At 41.3% G+C, this 13,767-nt stretch overlaps 1 protein-coding gene across 2 annotated transcripts; it reads right to left on the bottom strand.

Annotated features, from left to right (window-relative positions):
* Positions 1–571: 571 nt before the first annotated feature.
* On the bottom strand, positions 572–13,180 carry DNAJC21 (DnaJ heat shock protein family (Hsp40) member C21). Of its 2 annotated transcripts, none has more exons than XM_014875573.2 (12): positions 12,964–13,180; positions 12,725–12,818; positions 11,782–11,905; positions 10,778–10,900; positions 7,506–7,810; positions 6,116–6,267; positions 5,688–5,775; positions 5,290–5,448; positions 4,616–4,655; positions 2,596–2,783; positions 2,133–2,205; positions 572–1,129 (listed from the first exon to the last, which is right to left on the bottom strand). In XM_014875573.2, exons 1-12 carry the CDS (start codon positions 13,058–13,060, stop codon positions 965–967), a joined length of 1,608 nt encoding a protein of 535 aa, XP_014731059.2. In that variant the 5' UTR covers positions 13,061–13,180; the 3' UTR covers positions 572–964. The 2 variants fall into 2 exon arrangements, with proteins under 2 accessions (XP_014731059.2, XP_014731058.2); XM_014875572.2 differs by having other exon boundaries at positions 2,133–2,208.
* Positions 13,181–13,767: the final 587 nt, after the last annotated feature.

Here is a 13,767-nt window from a genome sequence, read left to right on the forward strand (position 1 = left end):
GATAACTCCTATGTACAACCCAATTCCACTCCAAAATCAGGTGTTTGTTATCCCACCTTTTTTTTTTCTACTCAAGATCAGGCAGATTATGGCTTTAAACAAAAGTGCTGTGTCTTTCCTAAGAAATCTGAACAAATTAATTCATTCATATCACTCATTTATTTCTCCTTCACTTATTCCAGCAAGGCTGTTCCACTAGACTGTTTTCCCCGACACCTGCCATGGAGGTAGATGTACAAAACAAATAGGAATTGTCAAAACTGATTAAACAGTTTTATCATCTAATTCCTTCCGTTCTGTCTGCTTAATGTAATTAAGTAATTTGAGGATGGCAGAAGAAAAGCTTGGCGGTGTTTCATAGTTGATAAGGGATCAAAAAATCAAAGAATATTCTGAGTTGGAAGGGATCCACAAGGATCATTAAGCCCAGCTCTTAAGTGAATGGCCCATAGAGGGATCAAACCCATGACCTGGGTGTAACTAGCACCATGTTCTCACCAACTGAGCACAGGCCCCTGCTACTGGCTACACTCACCCTGAGCTGAGCTCTCTCAAAAGAAAAGCAACAGCATACGTGTCAAAATAATTTATTATTTCCTCTGTGTGGTTACTTTATCCATGCATGTTTCTTCAGCAACACAGGGTGAGTTGCTTTAAGTTACTACTTCCCCACCCGTGGTGTGAAAGCTGCTGCAGGGTAAGGGGCTTTAGAGAGAGTGGTTTGGTGGCAGGAGCACCCACCTGTGCCGTGACACCAAACCATTCTATGATTAAAGGAAGGTTGTTTAAAACAGAAGAAAGCACAGAGTCCTCCACAAGATAGTATTCCTTTTGTGCATCTTCATTTTTTTTCCTATTTTGGTACTTGCCTTCTTTGTTTAAATCCAGACACAGGCAATGTGTATGTTTCACTTCTGAGAGAGTGTTAATGTACAATTCTGAAGACGGTCACTATAGCAAAGTTCTATCTGTTTTTACGTTTCTCTTTTTTAGTTTTGGCATTCGCAGCTCCATTTATAGTCGGTGTTGTTGTTGCTCTTGCGTGTCCTGTGGCTTTCAGGTGTTCAAACAATTTATTTCGTGATGGAAATGCACAATTGCAGGTTACACAGTGGATGGGAACTTCATTCTACAATGAGAAAAAAAAAACCTCAGAACGCTTCACATTCATATTGAATATGTTGGCAGTGCAATAACACCAATTTCTTGCACACAGTTTCTCCTTGGCAGTGAAGCAGGAATAAGCTGTTTGTTTCTATCATCAATATTCCATTACTCATTAACGATTAAACACGTATTTTTAAAAAATAATCGCAAATATACCTTCATGAAATTTCAAAGTGTTTTAAGTAAAACCAAGAATGGAAGTCTTGCAAATCTAATTCAAAGTAAAGAATTGTTTTGATCTCACCTGACCCCAGAGTTAATACTTTGGGCTCTGAGATGCAGTGAATTTAGTATGTCTTAGCTGTAGTTACTAGAAAGTTTTGCTCTCCGGCAAGCATCAATATCAAGAAAGATGCAAATAGTACTGCCTGTCACCTGCTGGGTGACAACAGCTCTGTCCCCAGTTGTTTAATTTATTAGAACTGCCTTTAGAACACAGAACTTTACCAACTCTCCTAGAAATGAAGCTTAGTCCTGCATTTCTCTATGAGGCCATGAGCTGAAGTTTCAGTTCTATTAAAATCACAGGGGTAGAATTGGTGGACTGGAGGTTAGCAGCTTTCTTTGTAGTTATATGACCCCCACCTTTTAGCCCTCCTATAAAGACAGGCTGAGAGAGATGAAGAGAAGGTTCCAGGGAGAACTCATTGCAGCCTTCCAGTGCCTTAAGGGAGCTTAAATAAAGGAGGGAGAGTGACTTTTTACACAGGCAGAGTGACAGGACAGTGGGCAATGGTCTTAAACTGATAGAGGGTGGGTCTAGATTACACATTAGGAAGAAATTCTTTACTGTGAGGGTGATAAGGAATTGGCCCAGAGAAGTTGTGAATGCCTCATCCCTGGGAAGTGTCCAAGGCCAGGCTGGATGGGGCTTTGAGCAATGTGCTCTACTGGAAACAAGATGACCTTTAAGGTCCCTTCCAACCTATAATTATATTTTAAATAGCGTAAGTAATCTGACATACCGTTGTTGAGCTCTCTGAAGATGCCTTAGCAGACTTTTTTGCTTCCTTGGCTTTCTTCCCCTTAGGCTTAGTGCTGCTAATAGACAAAGCAAGATCAATGCACAGGAACATTAAACATTTACAAGCTTCTGATGTTTTCCAGTTTTCAATGTCTCTGCTGCTTTTCCCTGTTCTTGCTTCATGCAACAAAATGTAAGTGTATCCAGAAGAAAAAATTAATTTATACAATCGTTTATATCAAAATGTTGAATCTGCTCTTGGGAAATGATATGGCAGCAAACTGCAGTCAAATACCACTTTCAGAGAAGTTCCTACACTCTTTGTTCAGTATCGTATTTATTCAAACCAGTTTTGGTGAGCAGCCCCCCCAGAGTCTACATTTGAAAGTAAATCTATCCTTGTTTGACAGTATCAAACATGACACAGAATGACACAGTGACTGCAATGTTGTAACCCCACACACCTTTTTGCTTCACTTTTTGTTTCATTCTCTTGGCTGACATCATCTGTAACGCCTGTGTCCTCTGACATAGTACATCTTTGGCCATCATTTACCAACTCCTCTGTTGAGCCACAGTCCTCCATGCTGTGTACTTCCTTTTGTTCAACTGTTTCTTCATCAGCACTTTGATCAAAAGAGTCCTCATAACTCTGTCCAAACAGAAGAAATCCAAGTTAAATACTTTCAGTTCATTAGTGACTATGTTTATAGTATTATACTCATTTACCTCAAATATGGGTGGGTTGGGAGGAGAGAAAGCCATGGACCCTCTCAATTTTACTGTGTGTTTTCAGTGAGACTGTAACATGTAAAACCTTAGTTCTCCTGTTTTGAAAGAGGAGGCCACCTGTGGTGAAGGGAAGAAATACCAATAAAACAGCCTCTGAAATTACAGAAGAGGAGAATGAAGGCAGCTTTTAACTACACACAGGGTTCCTCCTGTTCTGACTACCATTTCTTATTTCACAGATAGTGGCTTGGCTTATAACTTTGCAAAAGGTTAATTATTTAGACTAAAGTTTTCTGTGCCAGACAACTGCATTAGGACATTCAAGCCAAAATAACTGAGCTGTCTGAAATTAGGTAGACAACTGTAATTTCCTTCCCTAGTAAATATTGGCAGCCTTTTCCATGTGCCAGATCAGACTCAATATATGTAGTTTGGCAAAATATCGACTCCCTCTCTGAAGCAGAACAGCAAAGCTCCCAAAAGCACAATAAAAAATTTGACATAACACCACACTATTGCAGCTCTTACCATCTCCAGTGCAAAGCCTCAGCTACCTAAAAAAGACTTTTCTCATCCTAACTTCAGGAAAAGAAAATAAAACCCACAGAGAGTCCCAGCACTCCACAATGCTTGACAGAGGATGGAGTTCAGGATTTCTAAGCACAAGATTCCATCTCGTGCAATGCAAGAGTGGCACCTACTGTCCAGACTGTAGCAAACTGATGGAACACAGCCACAGTGACTGTGTGCCCCCTCTGCAGTGAGAACAGACCTTCTGGTCTCAGAGAAGGAAAGAGTTAACTGAAGCCTCATGACCTGCACAGAAACATGAAGGTCAAGCCAATACTCGGACTATGCAACTGAACCAGCCAATGTGAAGCCGGGAAACACCATCTGCTTGAAAGTCTCAGAAAAGCTTCTTAAGAGCAAGAGATAACGATGGAGTGGGAGAGGGCAGAAAAGATGAACAGAGAATAGGAAATCAGAGGGAAAAGCATGGAAGAGGCAGGAGCTAGTACTGATAGCTCACTTGAACAAGGGAAGGACTGAGGAGTAAGTACTTGAAAAGGATAAAGTTTGAGGGAGGCAGACAGAGAAGTGTGCTGATTATGACACTCCTACCACTCAAACCTGAAACAGCTTGCACTTGGTGAATTCCACCTGTTGCTGCCAGCACAGATCTGTGATACCACACACAGACTCAGATCCTGGAGTACAACAGACTGGTGTTACTTTTGTTTGTAGTCCAAGAGAAAGGTGGAATGGATGTGTTCATTCCAACAGCTACAGTGCCATTAGGAAACCAATACTGTGGCAGTCTTTTTGACTCCTCTAAATTAGAGATTAAAAAACAATTCATTATACCAACCCCTGCAACTAAAACCAGAAGTGACCACCAACTGAGCTCTTAATGCACCAAGGCCACTACTGGTCTTCCTGATCAATTCCTTGCATTCTCCCTATCTGCCTGTTTCCATCTGGTTTTTTTCACACGTCAGACTGCAGCCTTTTTAGAGTCAGCACATTCTAACACAACAAAGTGAGGTCTGTGATGTTATTATCATAAAATATGATTATAATAAGTCTAATCAAAGTTATTCTGGTGGCAAAGAAGAATTAAAAGTATTTTAAAATAGTCTTCAAATTCTGTGGAATTTCAAGTTCTCCTGTTTTGCAGGACAGAAAAATAGCTTGTCAAGAGATAACAAAACTGCCTTATAAAGGTCCCAGAGTATCATTATGACTACATACCTTCATTGTTTTCTGTTTCTTCCTTTGTTTCTTTGAGAGTCTGTAAGATAATTTTAAAATTATCTTTTTTTTAACATAAAAACCCCAAAACTAGTAGGATTTCTAAAAAGGTGTCAAGCTATACTTTTCCTTCATCTTCTTAACATGGTATTAGATAGCCACAAAAATAAAGTTACTCATGCTAGAAATTAAAACAGTACGTCTCCCAAACTACTCATTGCATTTAGGAGAATATTTATTCTACTCAAACTGAACCCAAAGATACTAGTGAGATAGTTAGGATTATGCTCTGGCTGTTTGAAAAATGAAGTTGTGTAACAATTCTGATTTTGAGCACACTCATTTTCCATTTATGCCAGCAATCAACTGACAGTAAGTACCAAATCAATAAGCACTGCCACTGTGGAAGTCCCTCTTCCTTGAAAAATAACAAACCCTTCTTTGCCTTAACATATAAATTTAAAGCAGCAGAAAAAACATGTCTGTTGTTCTATGGCACTCAGATGCAGTCATGCAAATGCATATGTTTTACTGCAACTCTGATGCTAAGAAATATTTCAAATTGCACAATATTGAGAGCAAATGCAGTGGCAAATCATCAGGAGCTCCCTTTGAAGGCCACTAAGACTTAGTAAATCATGATTCATGATAAAATTAAAAATAATTTTAAGTACTTCTGTTTGGGTATGTCTTCTGTTTCTTCCTCCTCTTTGGTCTGTATTTCATCTGCATCCTCCAAAGACACAGGAAATTTCTCTTCCTCCTCTTCCAATTGCTGACGTAACAGTGATACCATCTCTCGATGCTTCTTTGATTTTTCGTGATTCTTCATGCTGTGAAGACCAGATTGTTACTGCAGGTTGCTCTGAGCAAACATTGTTATATTTGCATATAAATTAATAACAGGCCCACTATCCAGCACTACTAAGCATGGTAATTTCTGCACTGACAATGCCTTAACTGGAAAAACAACACTGACCATTATGTGAAGTTAAAAGTTATTTAAAATGCAGTCTTAAATTACTTATAACCCAACATCTCCACCCTCAAATCCCCAACCACAAATACTTACGCTTTCTCAGTTTTTAACAATTTGTCACAAGCAGGGCAGTACAGACCATCAACAAATTCAGCTTCTTCAGTTTCGTCGTTCAGTTTGTCTGAAGAGATCAGAGGGGATCAGAAAAGCAAAGTCAGATGAGCAATTTTTGATTAAGCTGCCCTTTAAGTCCCAGAATATAGTCACAGCACTGACATTCAATTTCTCCAGTACTACTGACACACAGAGAGCTCAAGATCACTTCACAAAATCAGACACTGGTATAAATTAACAGGTGCAGCTTGTTGAAAGGAAAACACCAGTGAGGGTCAGACTCTAGTCCAGCACTCTCAGAGGGAGGCAGTGAGTTCATTATAGTCAGAGCTGTGAATCTGAGGCTGAAAGTGAGCCACACTTATACGGCAGTGACTCAGTAAAGATCACCTTCCCACACACCATACCTTCAACACCTTTTGTTTCCTGTTCTTCTAATTCATCTTCACCACCTGATCCATCTCCAAATTCCTTTTCGTATTGTGCTTCCATCTCTTGCAGCTCTCTCTCCAGATCTGACATAGTTATCCAGCTCTGCTCTTTGTACTGCTCAGCAAGCCTGCAAGCAGAAGACAGATGTGTCCCTGAGACAGGAACTACAGGAACAGTGTTACTTAAAGATAACTTCTATTTAAAGATTATTGTTCTTGGGCATCTCAGGAGGAAAGTTCTCCATCTATTATTACAGAGCAAACAATTGGAAGTCTGAGCAATCTGAGTTAATTTGTGATGTCAACGGGCACCTCTACACTGCAAGCAGAAATACTAACATAGGTAGGTAGGTCCTCATTTCAGGCAGAACATGCTGTGCAGCATGGTCAGTTATCAAGCTGACAGCAAGGAAGTCAATTCAATCCTACTCTAAGGTCCAAACTCACAAAAAATACAGGACAACAAAATCCACAAGCACATTACTCTTTGACTGTGTGTTATGGGAATGTACCAGACTCAGTCTTCCCAACCTAAGCGCGCTCCAAGTTATCAAATCGGGCATCAGAGGATAGCTGAATTTTGCTCCATCTAGCTTCTGGCCTCAGAATTATCAAGCCACTTGTCAATAAATGCATAACCCTACTTTATTGTCCCTAAAGGGAGAAAGTATATATGTATTTATAGAAAAACAGTATGTAATACACTTCATATATGTTATTATATAATTTTAATCAATCAGTTAATTTGCAAGTGCACAGTTAGTAAGAATTTAAGCTCCTCCCCTATATTTGCAGGCAAACAGTTCTTCCAATTGAAAAAATAAATTGTGGCTATAGCCGGGAGACCACCTCTTCCTATTCTGGCAAAAAAGTCAAACTTTTGACACAGCATCTAGTCCAAGAAAAGGGTCCTTTCCAAAGAGTTATAAGGGAAGACAAAGCTAAGCTCATTTTTCCCTCTTTCTTTTTTGCAGGTATAGCTCCAAGGCAGATGATCTAAGTCTGGGCTGTTAAAGTCCTGTTCTCCCTTATTCTGCAACTTCATTCTTATTTCTTTAAAGGAACAAAGATAATTATTAAATCTTATTTCCCCAGCTAAATAAAAGCACACTGGATTCTGTGCTATTACAACCAGTTACCCACAGCACCCAGATAACCATTCCCCAGTTATCTTAGATCTCTACAAGTCAATACAATGCAGAAACCTGAGTTTTAAAAAGCTCAGGCTTGCAACCAAAGTTAATACCTAAAATTTTCAAGGATGTTTAAAAGAGCAAGTGGAGTTACTTTTTTAGAATCTATGTTTATATTGTATCCTCACTGATAGTTTCTCCAAGTTAAAAATATTTGTTCCACATGTACATACTTGGCTTGTTTTAGCTTCTGTTGCCTCCGAAATTCCTCTGCTTTCCTAGTTTTTTCTGCATTTTGTTCTTCTAAAAGTTTTCTGTGAGCCTGTACTCTTTTATCCCTTTTACGAATAAAGGCTACTAGTTGACGGATCAGTTCATTCCTCTCTTTCCTTGCTTTCTCTCTCGTTTTCTTGTTCTCTTTTTCCATAGCTCGCTTCTCCCAGCGGTTTGAGGCTTGTCGTGTGTCATACTCTTCTTTCCAAGCAAAGTTTTTCTGCGTACAGAAACTCTGCCAATATGCATAGAAAGGGTGGACTACCTGTAAGAAAAAACAAAACTGAGTCACTGAGGAGGGACAGAAAAAACAGATAAATAATTCAGGGCTTTTGTAACAGTTTTTTTCCGAAATTCTATACAGGCCACAGTTTTGCCTCAGACTAATGAAGATTTATAGAAACTTCTAACATCATCCTTGAAGACTGAAAGCATGTCAATTTAACAACCTTGTCTAAACTATTACAAACTGCAACTTCCAAAAATATCCCCCTGCAGGACTAGATCATGCTGACACTAATGTCCAGTTACTTAGCTGTGCTGTATTTCTCCTGTCGAACTAAAAGCACAATCAGAATCACACATGCTGCCTGCAAGGCGGTAACTTACCTAGGAACCTCCACATTAAACCACACCAGAGGTCAGCCACACGTTTGCACAGCATAAAAAAGCAGCAAAATAAATACGTAATGGTATTTCTTCCCTGTACATTCCCTCTGCCTCCTGAGCAAGACAGAAGTGAACAGCCCTTGATGATACAACAGCAAGGAGCCCTGACTCACACAGTTTAACAAAGGGCTATGTGAAGAAACATTTATTCCTGTTTTGTTAGCAAACTACATGATTGTAGGTTAAAATTATGCTCTCTAACTTTCACATTAAAAGAAAAAGTAAGTGATCATTATTTATTCTCCTCTCTTTTACTAGTCATGGGTAAATGCTGGACTAATAACATCATAATCACTTTGGATTTGTTCGTTATTTCTCTCTAAATAATTATTGTCCTTCTGCATTTTGTATATTCATATATTCAGCAACCAAGATATGCCTAAACTCCCTTCTTACACTACTCGCCCCACCAATCTTCCTTTTTAATACTCACTCGTATATGCCAAACTGCCCATATTTTGAGATACCTCATAGAAGCACTTAACAAAATAGTTTAATGTTTTCTTCTAGTGAGTCCTCTTCTTCTTCTGCTATTTTTATTCACAGGAACTACAACTATCAATTGTTTTTCATGGGATTAACTCAACAATAACTTCCAGTAGCCTACCTGCATGTGAAATTCGTGGCTGTGGCTTCTGGCAGCTAAGTCACTAGAGTTTTTCTCTGCTATTACAAAAAATAACCAATTCATATTTCTTTCAACAGCCTAAGTAATACTAGACTACTTAGCTCAGATTTCTGCTTCAGAAGACGATACCTCTGTGCAAAAGGATGCACACCCACCAACTGGTGACAGGGATCATCCTCCTCTTTCCGAGATGTATAAGGTGGGACTCTCCCCATTCTCAGCAGCTACCTTAACAATCTGCACATGTCTGGCATTCCTCAGCAACCTGTACAGTAGTCCTTGCTCAATTCCCAGGTGGATTTTGTTTTGCCTACTACAGATACCTGGAGCTGATCACTTTTGTTTCTGCATTACTAGACCTGCAAGTTTTCTTTCCCAGGAAGGTTTGTAACCTCATGGCCTTAAGAACATCTTTCCTGGCTGCCTGGCACTGCTCAAGCTTCATCTCAAGCTTCTTGTGAATTCAGAGAGTAGACCAAACCAGAGAGCACTCACATCACAGATTTTGAAGCCTTTGTATAGTTTTTGTAGCTCCCTTCTAAAACTCTTTTCCCATTAAATTCCTACAGTGTAGAGAAGTGAGCACTGCAACGCTGGAATCCTTGACAGTGTAATCTCTTTGTCTGAATACAAGATAACAGGGAAAATTACCTTTGTACTTAACAGAGGCTATTTCGTATAAAATACCCCTATGAATCCCTAAGGAGAAAAAAAAGTGAGCACTCTGTTTCCAGAACAGTGTGAACTAGGCAGATGTCAAAGCATGTTTCTATTCGAATTCCAGTCCTTTTTGCAGTTATTAAATGACATATACATTAAAACTATTTTGAGTCTATAATCATATCTATCCCATGACCTCAAAACAAGCAGTTTTCAAAAGATGTTTCAAGATTACTACATTAAAAGACAGATTTTAGCTGGTTCAGAGACACTATGTATTCTCCCTGGGAAAGATTTCCACTTGTAAGCTACCCCGTAACTTCTCCCCACCTCCAAATACCCTTTCAGGCACCTCTTAAGAAATTTGATTGTAACTTTTGTTTCCAACTCCAGCCAAGTTTTGTACCACTGAAGTTACTAACTTTTAAGGTATGTTCTGATTCAAATTTCATAAATAATTAGCCATACAGAGAAAAGTGACAGGGAGAAGTACCACACTAGAGTGGTACTCTGAGTGCACTTTATACTGTGCAGTTATTCCCTAGGGAAAGTGTTATCACCTCATTATTTAATTTCAACGCAGAAATTTTTTAAAAATCCTAAATCTGATAGTAGTCTGATAGATTATAATAAATAGCTGGCAAACCAGATGAAAATAATTCAAGTCATACAAGTACCCATACACTTTCTTTGCTTCCTTCACAGAGGAAAGCATGCAGTGTTTTCTGTCATTCCAGATGACAATGTAACCATAATGGAAGCTCACACTGCCAGTCAACATCACATCTATTTTCTAAAGGCTGTGCTATACACCAAGTGCTATGCAGTTTTCCTGTATGAGGCAAGATACCACATGTTATAAGAAGAAAAAATTAGCTTTAGAAAAAAATACCCCTATCTGCAACATAGGTTGTGTTAAACACTGGTAAACCACTCTCGCCAGAAAGCAAAGAAAACTTGCAATATTTTGCTTTATAGGTCTTGCACTAGACTTAAGTTCCATTGGCATAATTGATGGTTGGCCCTGTGAAGTATCTGTGTGACAACTCACCCCACAGGCCTGGCTAATACAACAGTCCAACAGGAAATACCAATTTTAATTCACATAAATATGAATCAGACCACAAGCACTTCCTTTGCAGTAATGGTCTACAACAGTAGAAAATAACCACAGACACATGGTATTCACCTCAGAGATCAGCAGGTGCCTTTCCTTTGGGACAAAGCAATGGTTTAACTCCGTTACCTGCAGTTCAATTTTACACCTGCCCTTACCGTATCATAGTCACTATGGGAATACCCAAACGTAGGGAATTCTTCAATATCTTCCTGTGTCATATATTCCAACTCTTCCTTCGCAATCTTCTCAAAAACTTGTCGATAGACTGTAAAGAATCCCTGAAATAAATAGATAAATAAACCTTTTGCACAGCTCAATAACAGATGTACAAATCCTCACGTGCAGTGTATTTTAGAGAAACATTGCTACACTGTAAGAACAACTCAAAACCAGAGTAAAGGCCTTGTTAGCATTTGCTTGAGGTACAAGACCCTTCATAACAAAGTTCCACTATCTCTCATGCCTTTTATTTCCACCTTCTTCACACAGTCTGTCTCTCTCACACATGTCATCAAATACAAATTTTAAAAGAAAAAAAGTATCCATATGCTGGCGATGGTGATAAGTTTCTAGTTACACAGGATCAAGTTTTGTGGAAGTTCCAGACATAAAATTCACTAGTAAAAATCCTATATTTTTCTAAATGAATATGTTACTAACTGACTACTAGTACAGTAACAAAAAGACAAGTATTTTCTCTGGCGGATGTTTTTCAAACCACCTGGAGCTTTTTAATATATAGTGAGCACTTTAAAATCCAATGGGGAATTCAAAAATCCAACATGAAATTCAATTATATCAAGCACATTCGCCCCAAAGACTGTTGTTACACTGCTTTTCTGTAGTTTTAAGCATTCTAGTTAGATAAAGGTATTTCTAAACAAACAGATGGTATTGCAAAGCCATGGAATGCTTCACCGTGTAAGATAAATAAACAAAATGCACACATCTGTAGTTGTACGGCATAGCTGGACATTATGATTAAGTAACTGTTGGACAATATGCAAGAATTAAAGCTTCCTTATACATCCAGGGTAAGTTTTGTCTTAGATTTGTGTAAGCTGTGCTAACAATTCTACATATAACTTTAACACAAAACAAATGCCAACACTTATAATGGAATTTAAACTGATTCATTAAATATTAATTGATTCATTACCTTTTCATCATCCCCATATCCAGAGTAACAGCTAACAGTGAAGTAGTGCAGCAGATCTAAGCTATCATCTTGATAGTCTCCATCAACTCCCCCTTTCAGCAGAGCCTCCCTGTGATTATCATACCTGGAAAAAATTCACAGCATCAAGGATGTAGAGACACAGAACACTTCTCAGTGCTGATAAACTAACACAGTACACCTATCACACACTGCATACCTTAACCCACTGCCTGTAATTCGTCTCTCACATCCAAAGTCTTCAGAGAGAAAAAAACATGACAGACCCAGTAATTACTCCCTCTTGAACTTTACGTACTTTATCAGCAATATCTATAGCAGTAATTCCTCAACAGCCAGCTACCAAACAACCACATTTGAACAAGAAGCCTCACTGAACTTCCAGAAAAGAGTAGGGCATTATTTAAATCCCCCAAACCATACATAAGCACATAAAAACTGAAAACACAGTCCTGTATTTTCAAGGGGGACAAACTCAGGAGAGGTGGGTTTGGCTGTGTAATCTGGAAAATCCTTCAGACACTGCGAAAAACGAGCTACGCAGAACATTCAGAATAGCAACCCCTTAGAGATGTGCACATGTGTATTTCAAATTAGGACTGAACACCTCTATGCACTGCCCAAGGCCTGGGGGCTGGCCAGAGCTGCCCCTCAGAAGCTGCCCCGCGCTCGGGGAGGAGGAAGCAGGCCAAGCGTGGCTGCTGGCAGGGCTCCCCGGGGCCCAGCACGCCTCCAGCCCCCGGCACACCACGAGGGCGGTGAGCGTGCGGAGCTCTGCTCTTCCGTGGGGCTACACGGCTCTAACTCTTACAAAGCCTAAAGCCAGGCTCCTGCCCACGGATGCCCTGGTTGCCTCGCAGCGAGGAGGCCCAGGAGCAGCACAGCCAGGGCTAGTAAAGCCTATGCCAGGCCAAGCGCGGCTCACCAGGCCCGTTCCTGTGGGTCGCTGAGCACGTCGTACGCCGCCTGGATCAACTTGAACTGCTCCGCTGCCTCCTCCGCGTTCTCGAGGTTTTTATCTGCACGACAATTTAATGAAACCGTGTCAGCGACGGTCAGGCTCGGCGGCAGCAGCCGCCCCGCCGCCCCCGGCACCGAGCCAGGCGACAGCGCTGTGCCCCCGCGCCGTGAGGGGCCGGGGCCGGGGCCAGGCCCGGGCCGTACCGGGGTGCCAGCGCAGCGCCAGCCGGCGGTACGCCCGCTTCAGCTCCTCCTCGGCGGCGTCGCGCCTCACGCCCAGCACCTCGTAGTGGCACTTCATGGTGATGGCGGCGGCGACGACCGGCGGGGCGGGGACACTGGGACACCGGGACACCGGGACACCGGGCACGGCTGCCCCGCGGCGGGAGGGGCGAGGCCGGAATGTGGGAGGAGCGAGCCGGGAAGGGAGGGACCTGAGGCGCGGTGTCGCCCGGCTGCCGGCAGCGCGGCGGGGTCGCTTCTCCCCGGGTTCGCGCGCTGCAACCGCGCGGTGTCAGCTTAACGGGATACATTCTGCTGGAATTCACGGAATCAGTGGGGGTGGAAGAGATCTCCGAGATCATGGAGTCCTACCCGTGACCCAATACCACCGTGTCAACCACACCATAGCGCTGAGCGCTGCGTCCAGGTTTTTCTTAAATACCTCCAGGGACGGTGAGTCCACCGTCCTTGGGCAGCCCATTCTAATGTCTAATCACCCTTTCTGTGAAAAAATTACTCCTAATGTCCAGCGTTAAAGTCGTCTGGCACGGCTTAAGGCTGTGTCCTCTTGTCCTATTGCCAGTTGCCTGCGAGAAAAGTCTGACCCCAACCTGGCCATACCTTCCTTTCATGGACTTGAAGAGAGCAATGAGGTCTCCTCTGAGTCTCCTCATTTCCAGGGTAAACACCCCTGCTTCTCTTAAGACCTGTGCTCCAGGCTTTGTTGTGCTTCACAGCTTGGTTTCCCTTTTCTGAACTTGTTCCAGAACCTCAAAGTCCTTCCTG

The sequence above is a fragment of the Sturnus vulgaris genome, chromosome Z (genome assembly GCF_052056855.1).
Source record: "Sturnus vulgaris isolate bStuVul1 chromosome Z, bStuVul1.hap1, whole genome shotgun sequence".
Classification (NCBI taxonomy): Eukaryota; Metazoa; Chordata; class Aves; order Passeriformes; family Sturnidae; genus Sturnus; species Sturnus vulgaris.